Source organism: Habropoda laboriosa, unplaced genomic scaffold (genome assembly GCF_001263275.1).
Source record: "Habropoda laboriosa isolate 0110345459 unplaced genomic scaffold, ASM126327v1 scaffold786, whole genome shotgun sequence".
Lineage (NCBI taxonomy): Eukaryota > Metazoa > Arthropoda > Insecta > Hymenoptera > Apidae > Habropoda > Habropoda laboriosa.
This window is the reverse complement of record NW_017100969.1, coordinates 545,587-566,870: the sequence shown is the minus strand read 5'-3', so window position 1 is coordinate 566,870 and position 21,284 is coordinate 545,587. Positions and strand designations below refer to the sequence as shown.

General features: G+C 35.5%; 1 protein-coding gene across 1 annotated transcript in view; it reads right to left on the bottom strand.

Moving 5' to 3' along the window:
* Nucleotides 1-357: 357 nt before the first annotated feature.
* LOC108577684 (inositol-trisphosphate 3-kinase A) overlaps nucleotides 358-21,284 on the bottom strand; it is a 41,829-nt gene continuing 20,902 nt past the window's right edge. The window contains exons 2-5 of the mRNA XM_017940874.1: nucleotides 3,932-4,216; nucleotides 1,908-2,116; nucleotides 1,079-1,550; nucleotides 358-564 (exon numbers count right to left, since the gene is read on the bottom strand). Coding sequence (XP_017796363.1) covers nucleotides 358-564; nucleotides 1,079-1,550; nucleotides 1,908-2,116; nucleotides 3,932-4,216 — 1,173 coding nt within the window. The remainder of the gene's footprint in view (nucleotides 565-1,078; nucleotides 1,551-1,907; nucleotides 2,117-3,931; nucleotides 4,217-21,284) is intronic.

Here is a 21,284-nt window from a genome sequence, read left to right as displayed (position 1 = left end):
CAATGTATATTTTGTATGCACGCTAAATTTGTTGTAGATCATTATTTATAAAATTTCTTTTCGGCTAAAATAGTTTATAGAAAAAATGCAATAATAAGCAGTCTTCCGCTTTACATCGTTTTTCGTTATCTCAAAACAATGTATATTTTATAGGCAGTCTCATCTTTTTAAATTTTTTCTTCTTAAACTGTTACGTTAGAAGAAATGTACAAAGGTACTTTTTTGTTAGAGAAAATTGAATATTTCTTGCTTTACTTCATAAATATTAATAAAAATAATTAACTGTAAAAGCTATTGCAACGAGACAAAAATAGGATCTTTATAAGGTTTGGTTTTTTGAATGAGACAATTTTGTAATTATGTCTTTGAAAGATCGACTTCTTCCATCGTAGAAATAAGATTGTCGAGACCAAGTAAGAATCCTTCTTCATGATTGCTTTCTTCCCATAGCTTTCTGTGTGTTACTCTTTGTCCATTTGGTAACTCGCGTGTTTTGGCAAAGTCGATTAACCAAACGCCAACTTTGTCATCATCGTAGATCATGAAGATACTACTACCAATGATCTAGAAACCAAATTATTATACATGAAGATACATTTATTGAATCATATTTGCTTTTTTTTTATACATGATTTTCATGCTAGAGCAAATAATTTAAACGGCTTTAATAAATAGGCAGAAGACCTATATTTAATGACCAAAATATTAGGAAATATTCAAAACTGTTATATAAAAATTAAAAGGATTTAACACGTTCGCTGCCGCCGTCAAAGCATTGTCAACAAAGAATGACTTGCTCCGTGTGTTAGCGTCGAAACTGTGTCGACAGTGTGTCCATCGGTCACCATCGCGACATCAACGGTCGATGCAGCCTCTTGTGTAATCGGCGGCACATGATACGTCCCTCACGATTTTCTGGTAGCAACGAACGTGTTAATGCTCCTATAATGAATGTTTTATTCTATTTAATTATTAAGCGGTCAAGTGCATAAAATTAAATGAATATTTGAGAGCACTCAAATTAACAGTACCAAATATACATTTTTTTTTTTTTTTTTTTTTTGGTTTATCAACAAACCTCATGAGTTTTGAAGTATTCAGAGGCTTCGATTTTCGAGCGAAGATTTCTCAGGCGTGTGAGCAGTTTCTCGCGAGTAGGCTTACGTGTTCCAAGAAACGTCTTGATGGTATCGAGCACCTCCTGATGCGATTTGACTTTCTTCAAGTCGGTGATCGGCGGTGCACCCGGTAATTTCATAGCCTCGATTCGAAATCCGTGGCTACAAGTTGAGCTCTGCTGTTCACGGAATTGCATATATCGCAATTTAGTCACAGCGCGCTGCTCATGTTCCTGCTTGGTCGGCGCGTTCGGATCCACCGCAATCATCTTTTGATAGAGATCTGATCTCGCGGTCGTCTTCGACACTTCGGATTCGAGGAATGTCCTTGTGCCCATTTTGATGTCCATTACGTGGGGATCGTTGAAACCGAACAGTAAATTCTGCAGTTCGATGAATGTCTCACCTTTATATTCCACTTCCCGATAATATCTAGGATTAACAAAATAAAATGCTTTTAAATCGAAGAAATCAATAGAATGTAGAAGGCAGTATAGTTTTCACAGTACGATGGATTTTTTTATTAGTTTGTATTACTTTTCAAAAAATTATTAAAAATCTATCATGAAAGTACAGAAAAAAACAAGTTCAGCGTGTCTTTGAAATGACTTTGAGACCACCCAAAGTCGCAACAACGAAAAAGTTTTAAAATAGGCGAGAATTAACGTCTTTATTAATTTTTTTAGAGTACAACATTAGAAATTTTGAACACAGGATAATAAGATAATATCAAAAATATGAGTTGTTCTTATTTGAATAAATTGTTTAAGCAATCAATTTTTTATTTACCTCGGTATGCAATCTCGCAATTCTTTGTCTTTACTAAGAGCTTCGTAAACAATTCTTTCTGTATTTTCTATTCCTCCTGTCTTTCGTTTCCAAACTGTTCCAGGTCCAGCAGGTGCAAACCCATCCGGATGTCCGGATAATTGAAACCAAGACTTCAATCTGTTCTTCAATAAAACGTCACTGGCCGGTGCTGTTAAATCTAAGGCGTTCTGTGAAAACAAATTAAAAAAAAAAAAAAACAAGAAATATAGCTAGTTTATCTTTTCCATTTTATATACAATTGATATTTGAGAGTAATTGCAATTAAAGCTAATTAATACAAAAGATAGAAAATACAGGTAATGAAGTTAGACATTAAATGTATAAACTAGAATTATAAAAATGTTAGTTTAAATTGTCTTTCTTTTTTCTTGAAATTTACTGCTATTACAGTAACAATACTAAGAAATTCCAGTTAAAAATAAATTATTGTAAATAATAATTCATATTTGAAAGATTTAGTCAATGATAGACTGTAGTAAATACTATCATCAGGCTCCATTGAATTATTAATGGTTTACTATTAGCTTTCTATAAAATTTTCTGTATCTTAAAAATATTGATTATTGATATTACACTTTTATTTATAGTATTCAAGAAGAAACATAAAAAGAAAATTGTATCCAAGACAATATATTTCTTCAATAAATACTAATGCACATCAAATCGGTATTATGTACGGTTAGAACAGCTTTTAATAATAATGAAATAACTAAAAACAGAAATTGTACAATTTGATATCATGTTCATTCAATATAGAAATTATACGATTCTTATAAAATGATATTGCAATTACAAGGATTTCCCAAGGATGACTTTCTGCACGCGTATATTTCCAATAGTATCGTTTCGTTAAATATTTTACTTCTAATAATAGATTTTTATTGAAAATTCATTTATTCGGTATATTTATAAGTCTAAACGTTACTACTAAATATTAATAATATTTTGCTTTAATGACGCTTGAATATTTACTCGAATTAAGTGAAAGATTATTAACTTTATAAATATAGACTGCAACAGTATTATCAATTGCATTTAACATTCTTTGGAAAAAATTACTTAATTTCCTGTTCAGGCCGTTTGATATTTGAATTTTTCTGATTTTACTGTCTAAATAGATTTGTCACAAAGCAAAAATTTTATTTTGTTGTGTAGGACTTTTTGAACATTACACAGGTTTCTTAATAATAGTGAACTGTGTTGTGTGAATAGTTTCGATACGTGCCATGAACAGGAAGTCTTTAAAAAGTCAGTATGACAAGAAAATGTTAATACTTAATATCAGTAAAAAAGATATTCAAATGTTAACAGATAATATTATTAATTATTATCAGTCATTGAGATGTAATGATTTATTTGTTCCTTTTATTTACCATAAATTTATTTATCCCAAATATTATACTCTCCTTTAACAATTACAGCTAAAAATATAATTTTTCAACTAGAAAAAAGTATAAACATTAATGATAAGAATGTGTGCTCTTGCTAATATTTCGTATAGATATCTAAAATTTTCGCGTGGACAAGGCGTTCATATACCTGTACAATCGTTTTTATTATCAATTGCTTTTCTCCCTATACTTTTTCATTATTTTTTATTTTGCAATCTATTATGAAATTGTAATGCTGCATCGAAGTGACCTTAAATGCGTACCAATATTAATAAATAAATTCTTAGCGTGACTAATAATTAAATGACAGTATTTACATTCAAATTACATCCAAAATGCACAAAAAATGATACACTTTACTTTACCAAGGAAATTATCAGATATGCTGTCATTTTGTTGAATTCTAAACACCGATTACCAAAGATAACGTATCTTTGTTAATCATTTGAAAACTATTCTATTCAAAGGTAAATGAACTATTTACATATGCATGTATCGAAAGCTGCCGATATGACTTCATCTCTCTGTTATCTTTTGTTTATGTTTACAATTCGATTTAGGGAGCACTAATAGAGGCAACGTGATTAATACCAGTGCTAGAAATTTTAAAGAGAGATCTTCTTCTGGCATAGTGGTATCGGAGAGAACCAGAGGAAATTGTTCCATCTTTTGTATCGTCGCTGCATCATTAGGCAGCTCGGCGAGGGCTCCAGTTGAGCTAGAGCTGACACTATTGAACCGATTCGAGCCCATTGATGTGCTCCTTCGCCACTGACGGAACGCGCCGTACGTGCTGCTCGAGGAGGCATCCTTTTTCCCTCGATTTTCCTTGTGGTTCGAATTATGGCTGAGACGTGTTTGCTCTTTGCTTGTAGGCTGTAATCAGAGACATCTACTAAGAATTTAAACCAGTCGATATCGTCGTGCTATGATGTTGAATAGCAATTACTAGATCAAAATACTTGGGAAAATCGGTTGCTAGAATTTTCTTCGGTATCATTTTTCCACAGTACCGATCGTTTTGATTAAACTGTGTCCTTACTACTATTGGCTATTAATAAGTTCAACAAAGAGGGGTCACGAATATCAAGCTCTGGTCATGTAATGTCCCGGAAGAATGATTCATCCGTAATATTGTCTAGAGTGCCGCTGATTACTGTGTGGATTGTGCTAAAGTGAAAACTTTAACCCTTCCGCTACGGCAGCGTTGGCCGCGCGTACGCTGTACACTTTAGCGACAGAGTGTCACGTTATTTCTTTTTTTTTTTTTTTTCGTCATTTTCACAGTTCTTGACACTTAGCCAACCGAATGGGGAGATCTCCCCGCTGCGAAGTAAGTCGCTGCATGACCGACCGGGGAGATCCTCCACTTTTCTCTTAGCAACGCGTTGTCTTTTATCATGTTTACTTTTTCTTTTATTAAAAGTCTGCCTTGAACTGGAGTTGTTCGCTATTCACAAAATACCTTTTCTGCTTTCGTAAAATACAAACAGCGTGCGGTCAGGTGTGGCGCGCGCGGTTGGCTAAGTGTTAAGACAATACAACAAAACAATTCGATAAAAGTAAATCGGTTACTCTGGAGATATCAAGCTACGTTATTAGCGCCCTACGCGTCCTACGCCGGTAGGATATATCGAGCGCTCGGCGATAGGTGACTGTAATCACCGTTAGTACACATCGAGTGCTCGACGATAGGTGATTATAGTCATCGTTAGTAACGAAAGGGTTAATCTTTCGTTACATGTGTCACGGAGTATGAGTGCAAGCTTGATCTGTCCCCAGAAACTAGAAAAACAGTATCTGTACTCTGTTCAATTTAAGAGTAACCTCGCTCTCGGACCGATTCTCGTCCGTTCTGCGCATAGACAGAGAGCGTAGCAGAGGGCAAGACGGAGAAGAACGTAGGTGGTTAAGTGGGGGTTTGGACGTTCTAGCCATGCCTTAGGCACGTCCCGTGTGCGAAACGAGGTTATTCTTAAATTGAACAGAGTATAGTGTCGTGACTTTCTGTTGCTTCGACATATGTATGCTTAAGGACACATTAATTTTGTGCATTACGAGGCCGTAGGCGTGTTAGGCTGTGGTTATAGTGGATACGTATTCGGACGAACTGGCATTCTGACGAACTCAATATGTCGAAACAATTAAATTGTATACAAATTCTTATGATTGCATGCATTACAGCCTTCAGATGTTTCATTCGTCAGAACGTCAATTTGTCACCACAGCCTTACGCTGCAATGCTGCAATTCCTTGGTGGATTTAAAACAGTAGCGGTGAAACAGGTTTCTCTTTACAAAACAGAAAGGGTGATTTCACGCGAAATCGATCACTTTTTCACGTCGACATCAGGGATTTTGTTCCAAATGAAATATAACGTAGTACACGTGGAATTAGGAGGGGTTTAAGTCATCATTCGGCTAGTTTCGAATTTGTTTAAAAAATACGGAACTTTGAAATTTTTGTACATTTTTATGAAACCGGACTGTGCTTATCAATTTTTATCTCGGAAACTATCAGTCGAATTGAGATCATTTTTATTTTTTTTAAATCTGCAAGGATGGTCCTATTGTGATAATTTCTGTTATTTGAAAAATTGATTTTATAATACTGACAATTATAAACAAATTCTTATTTCTTACATTTCACTACGACGGGCTAAAGGTATTCAAATTAAAAAAAAATATGGTCACATTCCTTGAAATTCTACCTACAAAATGAGCCCTTTTGCAGGATGGAAACTTTAAAATTAGCGTCACAGGGATCTGGAAAAGGACTGGTGTACCCCCGTTTCAGGTAAGCCAAGTTGTCTGTACCGCTCATACCCAATAGTATCTTCAATATGGTCTAAAAGCAACATCGACAAGTCTCGTATACGACTAAACGACCCTATTTATACCTCCAGAAGTATTTCAGTATCCACTCTTAGTCAATAACACCTTTTTAACATTAGAACTACCAGCCAAGTCGTTAGCGACTTTCCAAAAGTGAATTTTTATGTAACTGAACCGTGATTGGAAAATTCGATTCAGATCCATTCAAATAGAAGCATACATGTAGAAAATAAACTCGGAAAGTTACAAACGATAATACTGACCAGTCACGTTTTTTCGAAAGATGCTAACGGGTCATTTTGACCCGACCGGTGGTTCTAGTGTTAATTGCAACCTGATTTACAGATATCAGTTTCCTTGCTTGTTGATTATTTATGAAAAAGTTGTCATTGCTCGATAGAAACCACGTGGAAGTGGTAGTTTTCTTCCATCGGGAAAGAATAAGGTCAATAGCATGGGCAGGATCTTTGTGTATGGTGAATTTGGAGACTGCAGGGAAGAATATAATGAAAACTATTTCATTACACTGGAAACAGAGCCGTCATTATCGCACGAGCAAGTTTTACACAATATAATCAATCGATAGTTTCCGAGATAAAAATTGATAAGCACAGTCCGTTTTCATAAAAATGTGCAAAAATTGTCAAATTCAAAGGTTCGTATTTTTTAAACAAATTCCAAACCAGCTAAATGATGACTTAAACCCCTCCTAATTCCACGTGTATTACATTATATTTCATTCGGAACGAGTAATCGTTTTTAATTTAGAAAGATCTGAAAGGATACGAAGAGGTGTTAAGGCCTAATGGCTTGGACTTTCCGTTGCATGGACAGCCTTCCACTCTTCCAGGGTGACGTATCTATCGTAAAGGTATTATATTCCGTCTTTTGTATTTGGCAGTAACTAAAATAAGTATCTCTATGATTAATGCGAGAAGTGCTTCTGATGTTACCGCTTACTGGATCCTATCAAAAAATATAAAAAATAGTGGCTTTTAATTTTTTAACTGCGACGCCCCCTTCCAAAAAATTTGAAAAAATTATTAGTTAATAAACATAGAAGGCAGCTTCTATTGTAAAAATATAAACTTTGTCGCTTGATAACTTCAATAAAAAATTAACATTTTAAATGTTTCTTAATTTTTTAAGAATAGGTTTTTCAAAGTATCTGAAAAAATTCTCAGATTTTTTTTATAATTTTTTAATGGGTAGAATAAATGAAAAATCAAGCATGAACTGAAAATTAAGTTTAGGTCGATAACTACCTTAATAATTGGGGTAGCGGGCTAAAACTTTGTCGAAATGGGTTTTCTAGGAAGCTCTTTCAATTGGCGTATCACACGTTTCATTTGATTTTGGGGGCACTTTTACCATGCTGATTCAGCTAGACGTTTCAATTTAATACATATTAATGCAGTTTCAATGTAGGTTTAATTTATGTTTCTTTAGTTTTCCTTGCTTAATTTAGTGTATGCCAATACTGTAGAGTACATTGTATTTGTACATATATTGCAGTATACAATGAAATAGAGATTTAAAAAATTTTTCGATATGCACCTGTATCATGATGAAGTAAACGGTAGTGCCGTAGAAGTAAGTAATGTCGTTCACGGCGCCCAATGTTACAGTCTCCTTTACGACTTGTACATTATCGTTCATAAGTATTATGACACCCATAACGTCTGTACAGAAAATATTATTGTAAGAGTAAAGAATTACAGGGGCTTAGAATAACTGATTTTTAAAATGACGTTGGTTCGCTGGTCGATGGTTGGGTACGATAATGTGTGGGCCGCTGCCCTTTTTCCCGTTTTTATACGCTTCTTCCGCCGTTGGGCCCTGCAAGCCGTGGGGTGGGGGTACAGCCTGCGCTGCTCCTTGTCTAGGGCCCCCTGCGGCTCGGGTCCCGCGGTCGTTGCTTAGGCGCGTCGCACAACGCCTTACATTGTATAATTTAAATTACATTTCTCTGCCAAAGTTTGTATCATATTGTCATGTTAATACTACAATTAAAGATCTTGAACTCATTAGCAGAACAACCAATTTTGTTACCGAGTTTTATCATTACTAATCTATCTATTTTTAATATTTCCACATACTGTCAGAGTTGTCCACTTTTAACATACCACAGTTGCAAAGAAAATACGACTTGTGGTTACACTTATCCAGAAACTGTGAATTTACAAAAATTAGGAAAGGAAGTGCAATGAAAAGAAAGCAAAATTTAATTATTGCCTTATCTTTTGGACTTTATAAATATAGTTACGAATGAAGTATGACTTATTTAGTGGTAGTGTTGAAAAATAAATGTTCTTCTTGTACTAAGAGATTCCAAACTGAATCATTTTCTTTCGGTTTTGAATAATTTTGTAATAACTGTTTAGATTTAGTTCACATTCGACGAGTGTCTTAACCTCTTCAGGGACGATTTTCTTTAAAATTAGAAAATATCGATCTAATTTTTTATGTAGTCACATTTATATTCATGTTAAATCGATAGCAATTAAACTAATTTCCTTAGGAGATTTTTGGAGATTTCGGGAGATTGTGCTTTCATATTTTTTCTATCGCAAATATTGGAATTTTCGGATAATTTAAAGGTACACATATGTGTCGGTGTCCCTGAAGAGGTTAACGCTAGAGCGGTCTTCGGGTCTTTTTTGACCCACCGCCTTTTTATATTTTTAGTAATTTTTGCTGTTATCAAGTTTACGTTCCTTAACATTATTTTAAACGTTTATTGTCTAGGTTCGTATGTCGCGTTGGAAACAAAAATTATTACACATAAGGTCTTAGGTCCTTTTTGACCCAAAAGTCTCAAGTGTACAGTCAAAACGAAGAACGCAGTAGGGTTAATACTTATGAACGGGAGTGTACGTGGTAAGTTGCCGGGCATGTGTCATTCGCTTTGAAGACCTCTACATATACCTATTCCTCGTGTCTTGATCTGACCGATATTCGTTGGTGTAGCGCGGTTTGCCACCTCCCAGGGGCATTTTAGCCGATTTTTAAATGTTAATAACTATAAATTGGAGCCTTAAACACAATTTTGCTATATTTGACTTTCGTCGTGGTTTGTTTTGGCTTGTAGAATCGCCCCTTAAATTTTCTACCAACTATTATCAGATACGCAGTATAAGTCTCAGTAGCATGTATCATCAGGGCCGTCTTTACCGTAAGGCGCAAGCTGGGGCCTCACTCTCTATGGGGCCACATTTTAAATCCTTACTCCTCACAAAACTACAATATAAAAAGCAGCCTAGTTATAGTTGCAAGATAAAATACTTATTTTGAAATATGAAATTCATAATATAAAAACAAGAGGCCGCTGAAAACGGAAACGCCAAATTTATTTATTTATTTATTTATTTATTTGTTCTTTTGAGGCGTCGTAATGGCGCCGTGTCTAGAGCCTCCGGAAGTATTAACGCGGCCCTGAGCATCATAAAACACTAATACTACGAAATATCAATCTAAAATCCCATTCAGAATGTCAATAGCAGACTTCACGGCATACTTACGGTCGCACGTGAACGTTTGTAACCGACATAAACTTGGGATCGTTTAAATGCAAAGAATCACAGCACACTTAAGATAAAATATGTGTAGAATGTGTGATAAGCCGTCTTCGATGCAAATATCGTCGCATGACCAGCTGAAGAGCTTTCGAAAAATTCTTTATCAAACGGGGAATCAAAGTTGTGCGCACAGAGAGAGTCGCTTGAAATTCGGGTTTCCTTAAAATTGTTCGGCACTGCGATTCATTTATACGTGAAATTTGGAACGAGTACTTTCCATGTAAGGGAGTAAATCGAAATTCGAAATTTCAATGTATGAATAAACTAACAGCTAACTCGAGGTGATAAGTTGCTGCTGACAAGTTTCATCACATGTTTGATAGATAAGGAAACAAACACAGAATTTGCTAATTATCTGAGATCTTACGGAAAAAGAAGTTTTGTGCTAAGTTTCCCGATGTTTTAATTAATTAAATTTTTAATTAAGTTTTTACCGACGTTAGTCGCGTTTGTACTTTTATTTAAGTGATCGGCAGTCGGTAAACATTTAGACATGGCAATGAAATTCCTATGTAATCTGCTTGTGAAAGGTTCAAATATTAGGTGTAGAAATGAATTCTTTTCCGATTTTTGGATACAATAAAAGTTTTATTTAAAAAGAATGAGAAAACAGATCAATCATCGAAATAATTTCTATTATTGTTGATGATCTTTTGCCATTTTTCTGGTAACTTGTGAATACCATCGCGATAGAAACTCGGCGGCTATCTACACCTAATACTACTATTTTACGATATAATTATCATATATGTAATTACTCCAACAAATTATATCGTTTTGTTTTAACGGAGAAAAAAGGAGCAAATGTCTTCATTTCACAAATACGTTGAACAATAAATTATGCACCTCTGCTCTAGCCTTCGGTTACATCGTGACAGGGAAGCGGAAAAAGAAGCTTGTAACTTGTTCGTTTCGTAAGTAGAGTCATGTTGTACGAAGCTTTGACGTCACTGGTGTATTCAGATTGCATATTTATTTATTTATTTATTTGTTCTTTTGAGGCGTCGTAATGGCGCCGTGTCTAGAGCCTCCGGAAGTATTAACGCGGCCCTGAGCATCATAAAACACTAATACTACGAAATATCAATCTAAAATCCCATTCAGAATGTCAATAGCAGACTTCACGGCATACTTACGGTCGCACGTGAACGTTTGTAACCGACATAAACTTGGGATCGTTTAAATGCAAAGAATCACAGCACACTTAAGATAAAATATGTGTAGAATGTGTGATAAGCCGTCTTCGATGCAAATATCGTCGCATGACCAGCTGAAGAGCTTTCGAAAAATTCTTTATCAAACGGGGAATCAAAGTTGTGCGCACAGAGAGAGTCGCTTGAAATTCGGGTTTCCTTAAAATTGTTCGGCACTGCGATTCATTTATACGTGAAATTTGGAACGAGTACTTTCCATGTAAGGGAGTAAATCGAAATTCGAAATTTCAATGTATGAATAAACTAACAGCTAACTCGAGGTGATAAGTTGCTGCTGACAAGTTTCATCACATGTTTGATAGATAAGGAAACAAACACAGAATTTGCTAATTATCTGAGATCTTACGGAAAAAGAAGTTTTGTGCTAAGTTTCCCGACGTTTTAATTAATTAAATTTTTAATTAAGTTTTTACCGACGTTAGTCGCGTTTGTACTTTTATTTAAGTGATCGGCAGTCGGTAAACATTTAGACATGGCAATGAAATTCCTATGTAATCTGCTTGTGAAAGGTTCAAATATTAGGTGTAGAAATGAATTCTTTTCCGATTTTTGGATACAATAAAAGTTTTATTTAAAAATAATGAGAAAACAGATCAATCATCGAAATAATTTCTATTATTGTTGATGATCTTTTGCCATTTTTCTGGTAACTTGTGAATACCATCGCGATAGAAACTCGGCGGCTATCTACACCTAATACTACTATTTTACGATATAATTATCATATATGTAATTACTCCAACAAATTATATCGTTTTGTTTTAACGGAGAAAAAAGGAGCAAATGTCTTCATTTCACAAATACGTTGAACAATAAATTATGCACCTCTGCTCTAGCCTTCGGTTACATCGTGACAGGGAAGCGGAAAAAGAAGCTTGTAACTTGTTCGTTTCGTAAGTAGAGTCATGTTGTACGAAGCTTTGACGTCACTGGTGTATTCAGATTGCATTGTTGCAGATAAGTTTCAATCGAGTACCGTTCCAGTTTTAACATTTAACAGCTGGAGTTAAAAGATAAGGCAAATTTGCTGCATATCCAGCATGATAAGAGATTTCAAGGGGAGACAGTCTGTTAACTCATGATTGACATTTCATATCTATGCTGAATAATGATATGACATGATATAGTATATATAGGATAAATAGAATATAAAAAAATAAGTAAAAAATGTGGAGTAAAGCCATTTTCATTGGTTACCTATTTTCCCAGAAAAATGATTTTAAACATAAAAGATCACCGATTGATTACACAGTGCATAAGACAAATCTTGTTTATGGTCAAATTGTTAGTTTAAATTATGTTACATAATATTGTTTAATGCTGACATTGTAGTGTAGAAATCAGTAAGCTTTGCGAATGATAGTAGTGAATAAGGTTTGTAGAGAGATAGGTGCAAATGAAGAATGCTCAAAACGTAAGAATCGAATGGATGTTTAGGTTCAGTTATTGGGTTGCAAGTAGGGTGTGATTATTTTTACAAATTGCATGCTGTTCATTACCAAAATCAATTGCTTTACGTTATTTCATAAAATAAGTAATTAAAATTAGCAGTTGAACATTGCATCCTACTGTAGTAGGTATTATAATTTTACAATCAAAGTGATTTTTCTCGAAAACTAGGCAAGCAATGAACAAAATTTATTCCATATTTTTCGCTTATTTTTTCATAAAGAAACAACTCTTTGTCTGTATCTATATTTTTAGTTATTTTGTGTGATTCAGAATAACAGCTCGATGAAATGAAATAACTTAGCAATACAGTTTTCGCAGAAAATACGTACATGTGCCATTTGTATCGTTAAAAAATCGTTGGAAACACAACAAAATCGAATTTTGAAATGTATCGTATAAAATATATTTAACTCTTGCACAGGGTAGTGTAAAACAGCGAGCCATTGTTAAAACTTATTCCACGTTAACAGCTGAAAGTATGAATTTTTTTATCTAGAAAAATGCATAATACTGTTTGTAGAAGGACAGACAGGTAATTGTGAAAACGACTACTTGAACGTAGTTTCATTTAAATAAACCGTGAATGATTATGTTAAACTGTGATCAGTGAAATGCAAAGCAAGGCGGAAAAGGAAGGAGGACTCACGTCACGCTCCCCTCCATTGAATCATCGGACACTCGTCCCTTTCGAGCAAAAATATTCGCTTTACGATAGAAACAATTAGTAAATGTTAACTTCATTTTGTAACTGTAACATAAATTCATCCAACTTTACTCTGTTCGATGACTTACGGATGGAAGTGTACACATCGTAAATGTTTTTTGCTAAAAATTCGCATTGCCTTTAATGGAACGACCGACGTGAAATCTGGCGTAAATTTCAGTAAGCAACGACAATGACCTTCATTTGCGTGCGTCAATGAGCGAGAAAAAGGATTTGATGAAAACGCAACGCGTTTCCTTTGTGTCCCCTTCACGCGACAGCGACGCAAAATTGTCCAATAATAATAAGAACGCACAATTTGTGGGCTATTTTTAGCCGCGGACGTGAATCTTTTTTCACACTGAGTCGATGCAAAACGAATATCGATCAAGCAAAGTTTCACGATGAATTTGTATGCCAAATACATTTGCAGTCGTCCTGTATTGTTTAAGCAAAGTCTTTGACCCGGGACGTGGGTGATGCGATGGCGAAGGATAGAAACGGCGACTCCGCTTTGCACGTACGTTTCAGTTTGTTCTTATTCGACAAGGGAACACCGCGAAGTGATAATCGACCGATATTGATGCAACTTTGTTATATGGTAGTGCTCAAAAAAATAATCGAAACGTGTTTCTTTTTATCGATAATTGTCCACATGGAAAGGGTGAAAATCGTTCTCAAAATATGAGGGTAGTAAACATATGATTTAACCCCTTAACTTATAGCAACGAGTCTGACTCGTGGCAGAGATTCCGGTTAAGATGTGACAAAAATCGTTATATTAGTAAGAATTAATTGTAATCCCAACTTTTGTTTGAATTTGTAAGACTGAGGATCACTAAATGTAATTAATCTGTAACAGATTGGCTTTAGTTACCTGATACGAACTGAAACAGTAAATGGCTGACGCTTAGATGCACAGTCAGAAAAGAAATCATATGTTAAGGGGTTAAGGGGAGAGGCTCGTGTAACTCGCTGAAAATTAGGTGATTTTTGTGAATTTATTCTTCAGAAACTGTGGAATAGATCTTTTTGAAACTTCTAGGACACTTTATTCAACATCTAAACAAGTAGAAAATATTTTTTTCGGTGTTAAATAATTCGATTGTTATAAACTGTAAAGGTATGTCTTCGCGGCCTCTAGGTCGACGTGCAGTCTAGCGTCCGTTAAATTCACCTAAAACAGAAAATTCAGACAGTTTTCTGTTCTTTATAAAATTACGCTATGGATGAACCTAAATTTGCCAAGAAAGATGCAAAATTGTGGAAGTAGCGGCACTTTGAAGAAAAAGTTGCGATTTTGACGAAATATTTTCGTTTTAATCATGTAATAAAAGTAATTAAAATGAATAATATCTATAAACACGTAGGTTCATCCAGAGCGGAATATGTCAATCTACATTCTCGCACAAGGACAAGTCAATAGGTTGAATATTTTTTGAGTTATGCTGCACGCCAATTTGAAAAAAGTCGTTTCAGGGAAAGCGCGTTTAAAGTTTTAGGTATTGAAAAGTAAGAATTTTTAGAAACTTACAGCTGTTTTTTGCTAGTCAACTATTTCAGACACATTCAGCAAACTTTCTACTTCCTCGAAAAATTTTTCCTGTTCAAATTGTTGTTGCTTGAGCCTCCTTAGTTCTATTCCAGTTGCGATGTTCCTACCTTTTCAGCCGCTCCGCGATGTAAATGTCTGTGACAAATTTGTATTGCTGTCCAAAATTGAATTTTAATTACGCCATTTCATCAACGGAGCTAACATTTCTCCTTATTGCTAAGTCGTAATAATTTGTCAGTTTTTTGTAAGGACATATGTTAACTTACCTTTCCCTCCAAGTTTTTGCTTTTTTTCTTTTTTATATTCCGAAGCCGAGTACCCATTTGTTTTTCAACGTGACTGAAAAATTGTGAATTCAAAACTAAAATTGTCATGTACGTTTTTGAGTCTCCGTGGTTAATGTAACTGTAGTCTTATTAATACTTCGAATTTCAGTTTGTAACTTCACAGACATATTTTGCAGACGTACTACTAATGATTTAAGCAAAAGAAATTTTTTAGATAGGACATTTGTGGGAATCGACTTAGCAACCTAAACTTATTTTTATTAATAAAACGTACTGATTTTTACGAAAATTTAAATTCAGTTAAGAAAACTAGAAAGGAGTTGGCCTTATTGTTAGGTATTTTTGCAATATTTGCTTCTGCAGGATAATTTTTTTTTGACCTATGGAAAACAGCTTTACAGATTTTGTGAAGAAAGTATTTTAATTTTTAGTGAAGAATTTTTTTATCTCGCAATCTAAGAGGTCGTGACTGTAAATATCATTTTACTTGTACATGCAATATCTATTAAATTCAAGTTTAGATTACATATGGTAACGCGTGCGCGTGCTCCTACATAAACGGTGTTTAAAGAGGCAGCAAGAAAGTTTAAAGGACGCAAAGTGCATCGCCCGAGAACAGACTTGAACCAAATGACCTTTTTTCCCCTACCTGCAAATTGATATGATGTATAGTAAATTCTTTAGACTTAGATTTTATATTTCAGAACGCTTAATTCTAGGAACAGAACTCTTACACAGTTTATATGATACACTTATGCTTTAAAACAGCCACACCGCTTACAATAGAGAGACACCGGAAGTGTAGAATAAGGTAAAGAAAAGGAACAGATGGCGCGATTAAAATATAACGAAGAAATGAAATCGCCATAGGCGGTGAATTTAAAAATATAACTTCTAACAGTTATAGTAAATTTCCTTTTTCTTCGTTTTCCTGTAGCAAATTCAACAAGTTGGTGATAATTGATATAGTATTCAACGCGTTAAAGACTGGTTGTAAAGTCAATCCTGACATAAAACAAATCGGTACTTGTGTACTACACGTGACCTCAGGGGCCGCGACTGACTTTTTCCATCGGTCACGGTACGGGAGTTCACGACCCCGAGGAACCCGAGTGCACGGGCTCGGGGGAGGACGTACCGCTCCTCCCGCCGGGTCCTAGTTGGTGGTCGCTCGCGCGGGAAAGTCCCGCCTCCCTCACGGGGGGCGGGGCATGCCCAAATATTTGCGCGGCGACTGGGGCTGCAGGGCTGCCGAGGGGGGACTCGGTAGCCTATTGCACGCGGCCCGCGGTGGGGACGTCGCCTCGGAGTTGAGAGGGGGTCCGTCTGACCCCCTCCGGGATGAGCCCCTCCCTCCTCGAACATCTCGAGGGAGGGGCCCGGCGTGGGGTGTGTCCGGTTGTGTTCGTAAGAGGTCCCGGGCCCACCCCCGGAGTGCCAAGGATGGCCACCGTGGAGTTTTAGCCGGTAAGAGTCCACCCCTGGGGGGCGGGGCGTCCATGAAGATTTCCCCACGTAAAAAAAAAAAGAAAAAAAAAAGTGTACTGCACGTTCCTAATATGTTCAGCATCGTGGATATTTTTCACTAGAAAAGTAAGTTGACATAAGTTAAATTTGCAAAGCGTTATTTAGTCTTAACTCTGAAGTGAACTGATATGTAACAAGGTGAGCTACAATTAACTAATCAGAAAAATTTGGAACGTAAACATTTACATATTTAGTTATATATGTACTATCGATTTTATACATGCATTTCAAATTAACGAGTGAAAACGTTTCACTTGTTATTGCATCTTTTTTATTTGAAATATTAATGGGCTTTATAATTTATGTAAACAGATTCTGTTTCAATTATGATTCATGAAGACAAAGTTAACAAAGGTGAGGTAATGACCCCATACTTTTGGACAATAGTGTATGTATCTCTAAATTTCATTATGTATAAACTGGTTATATAATTGCATTTTATTTTCTACGGTTCTTTAACTTGTCCAAGCTAGATTAACTTTTGCATTATTGGGTTGAGCAGAAAGTTCGTGCTGTTTTTTCATAGATAATGTTTGAATACGCTGGAACAAATAAAACTCGATGAAAACACATGAAGTTCGCATAATATTCTGACAGATAAATTTTTCACGTGTCTCTTGGAAGTCTATTCGTTACAATGTACTTACATACTAAATAGTATTTTGAAGATGGAAGAAAATTTTGATCACAAGGAAAATAAACTTTTTGAAAAGTTATAGAACAAAACGGTACATATCTTATAGAGTACAGAAATTATTGCTTTAAAACATACAATTTACTTATTTACTTAAAAATCGGCACGAATTTTCTGCTCAACCCAACACATTATAATGTTGCATTTACAGTAAATGCAATAATACTGCATTATGGAAAATGTTGTGCAACTGAGTGCTATAAACAGACACAACGGGTTTGTGCAAAGCAGATTTATTTTTCATTGTAATATTTACACAATAAGTATTACTAAATATTGCACTCGGATTTTTTTCTCGAGTAAATCTTGCAGCAACTCGGATTTTTTTCGACTTGTTACGCATCCGTAATACATTATTTATTTGAAAGTAAATATTACAAGTAAGACTGAGAAGACAATATTTTTTCACGTTCTTTATTTAGCGTGGTTGAGACACACTTCGAGTACAACTTCAAACATTGTCTGTGCCTGAGGGAGTACTTCGAGTGCAAAGAGTTAAAGACTAGTCGCTCACTTTGGCAAAATGATGCGAATCGAAAAACTAATAAATAGGTTAGGTTATGTCGGCCATGTTCCGACTAGTGCGACATTGTCATTGGATTCCATCGTTTCTGAAATTTTGTCACGTTACGATAAAGTATATACATATGAAATAACTTATTTTAACACGTGACTGCCACGTTGGTCACCTGTGACCGGAGGGCCACCAATGTTTAGAATAATTAAAATAAAACGAATAATTTCGAACATCATAGCTAACTAGACATTATTTTCCCTCCATACCCAAATAGGAAACCGACCAGGGAAAATAGAGAGAGAGAGTAGTTGACGTAGTGCGCAAAGCCCCTCGGCTTGCCAAGCCCGAAGGTCCCGGGTTCGATTCCCGTTGGGTCCCTCAAAATTGTTCCGTCGGTTCCTACAATAACAATAATAAAGCATAATATAATACTATACTTAGAATAATGAAAATTTTCTTGTGGTCCCGCGTGCAAAGCATGTAAATCTGGCGTGGCGGTCAACGTGTACCTCTAAAATGATGAATTTATGTACCCCTAAATATGATGAATTTATAGTTAGGGGAAAATTAAAGGAAAGAAAGCGGATAAGAAATGAAAAGGACAGCAGAATGTTTGGCGAATAGAACAACGCGGAAGTTAGGTCTAGAACGACGTCAATAGACTGATGCATACGCACACATGTACTGCTTGTTGTCGCTTTAAGTAAATGAGGACCATAAAATGTCGACCAATGATCCCCTGTATGAACATGACCCCACAGGAAAAACACAATTTATAAATCAAGCTTGACTTTATAATATCGTTGATAAAAAGTGATTCGGTCGCACGTTTACATTTTTTACAAGATAACATTTCACTCTTAGTAAACATTACATTTGTTATTAAAATTAAGCGTTTTTACACCACCGGTTGTTTGAAGTCTTTTAAAATTATCGATTACGTTTTATTCGGGATAAGGATAGTAGAAAGTACATTGAAACGAAGTTAAATAGTTGAAATTACTGTAATAATAAATAAACATTCAGTACTAAACACTATCGTAAAAGATTTTTTATACTTCATACTTTATCTAATGATAAGTTCAAACGAACAGAAATACATAATCTTTACAAATCACAAACATTTGCGTAATTTGCACGTGATAGATAATTCCTACGGTAGGTATACTTATTTCGCTTTCTTGTTACACGATCGTGTAGTACGTTAATCTTTACACTAGTAATTACAATCTAACCATATTGTGTAGAGTGTTTGCGGTATATTGGATCAACGTTTTCCTCGCAAATGTTAAGTACTTTTATTTTTATTTTTGCAATGCTTTTCGAGGAATGAAGGTGATCTTCAGTTTTTTAAACGGAATGATATATGTTTTATTTATATGTTACGAAAGAGACAGTCAAGATAAATTCAACCATATGGAATACCATGACCTTCAAGGTCAGAAATAAAAGAAATTTCGTAATATTAGTCTCTTAAAAAAAAAAAAAAAGTTGGCTGACATACTTACCCGAAACGAAAAAGCCAAAATTAATATGAATGTGGCTGTGATATGAAGCATGATAAAAAGAAAAAAAAAAATATTGAAAACTAAAAGAATGTGGACACCATGAATTTTGAATGTCGATTTTCCCATTTTCCATTTTGTGGGTTATAAAATTAGAAAAAAATTGGAACGTTTTGGTTCCTCTGGATCTCGCGATAACGGTACATCTACCGAAGGTACATGCAAAATTTCGAGTCAATTAGTCAACTAGAATTTGAGATATCGTGACAGCCATTTCAATAAATACGGTTTCGAGAAATACATGTTTAAATCAAAATGCTTATACTTTCAACTAATCTGTCGGTCCAGGACCATGCAGTGGACCTTGCTATCGATCAAATCGTTCTGCTCGGTTCATTTTTCTTTTCTACGAACAACCGTAGCCTTCTTGGCAGCGTCTGTCGACCAATTTTCATGTCGGGAATATACGTACATCTCTGCTTGCTGGACAATAATCACTCTCAATACAGCAACAGGAAAACAGGAAACTTCCTCGTTAAATATACCGACGGCTAAAAACGTAGCAGTTTCGCTGACTGCTGCTCCTGAATGGATGTTCAGGAGCGAAAATTCAACGATTCATTACTGCTTTGTGTTTCCATTTCTAATCATCTCTTCAATCATATATTTCCGGAGGAATCTTCGCACATCGACTTAATTACTTCCGAAATTTTATCACTAAGAAACTGGTTATACAGTCTGTTCCACAAAAGCGTGATTGTTCTCCCTTCAATTGAGGGAGAGATTGTGTTAGCATAAAAATATGAAGTTCCCTCTGATACGCATTAGCTTTAAATCTCTTGGTATCGTTTTTGTTACTAAGAAATACGGACCTTTTCGAGATGAGTGCCGTGTACGCCAAACGTTTCGAGGCAGTCTTCTTGTGTTATCACCCAAAAGGGCGAAAAATGAGTGTTAAAAATGCAGAAAAATATATGCATTAATCTCGTGAATTCGTTAATAAGTAGATACAACGATATAAAGGAACTGAATGTGTCGATGACCTCCCTGATCGAGATTGGTACCACGAAAAGGGAAGATAAAGTGATCTTCCGGCTATTTTCAAGGAATCCAACATTTTGCTTGCGTAAAGGGCAAGCTTTTTTGGTGAAAAGGGCATAAATATAGGGATTTTGACATTAAAAGGTCGCTTGACAGAAAATAATGTTTGATGGAGCAGTACATTATCGAAACCGTTGCTTTCAAGGAAGCACGACGAAGGTCGGCTGGCGTGGGCACACGAAAAAGTTGATCGCGATTGGAGTGGTGTATTCAGCGATGAAGCATCTTTTTCGGCTTGAAGTATCAGATGTGCCTGGTCTGTTTATGAAAATCCAATTGTCCAAAGACGCGTTAAACATCCATTCGAGAAACATGGAGGTCTCTATCACTCTCATGTACCAAGAAATTGGTCGAAAGTATACCTAGACGTTGTCAGGTAATAATCGCTAATGGTGGAGATTGGACACGCTGTTAATTGAGCGCGTATTAATTTATTAGACGTAGTTTCGATGTATATAAAATGTTTTACAGAAAGAACTAATTTTCACAGAGATATCGCGTCCACGCTCTTGTGGAACAGACTGTACGTCGATGGATATTGTACGTCACGTGCTATGGGCTGTGTGCAGTGTTCTTTAAATGAGCCGTTTAATGCAAAAGTGATGTAAGTCAATTTTTTGCCTATTTGATTTAATACCACATCTCGAAAGTTCAACCTTCATTCTGTTTTGTGCAGAAGTGGTGTAAGCGTATCTTCATTAGTTTCTCGGTGGATGGCAAAATAAGTAAGAATCACCCACTCGAATGGCATGGACGCTATGCATATGCAGGAATGGTGTAAGTCCATTGGACCTCTGGATTTTGAAGAAGTGAACGATGAATGAGAGCTTAACGTTATCGCTGTCCACAAATTTTCTGTGTCACGCTCATTGTTATTATTCGGTTTAAATTCGTCAGAAATAAAAATTTGTCATTTTATTCACTTAAAAAAATAGAAAGTTCAACGTTCTTCAGTTAGAAAATCTTTTCATAAGGAT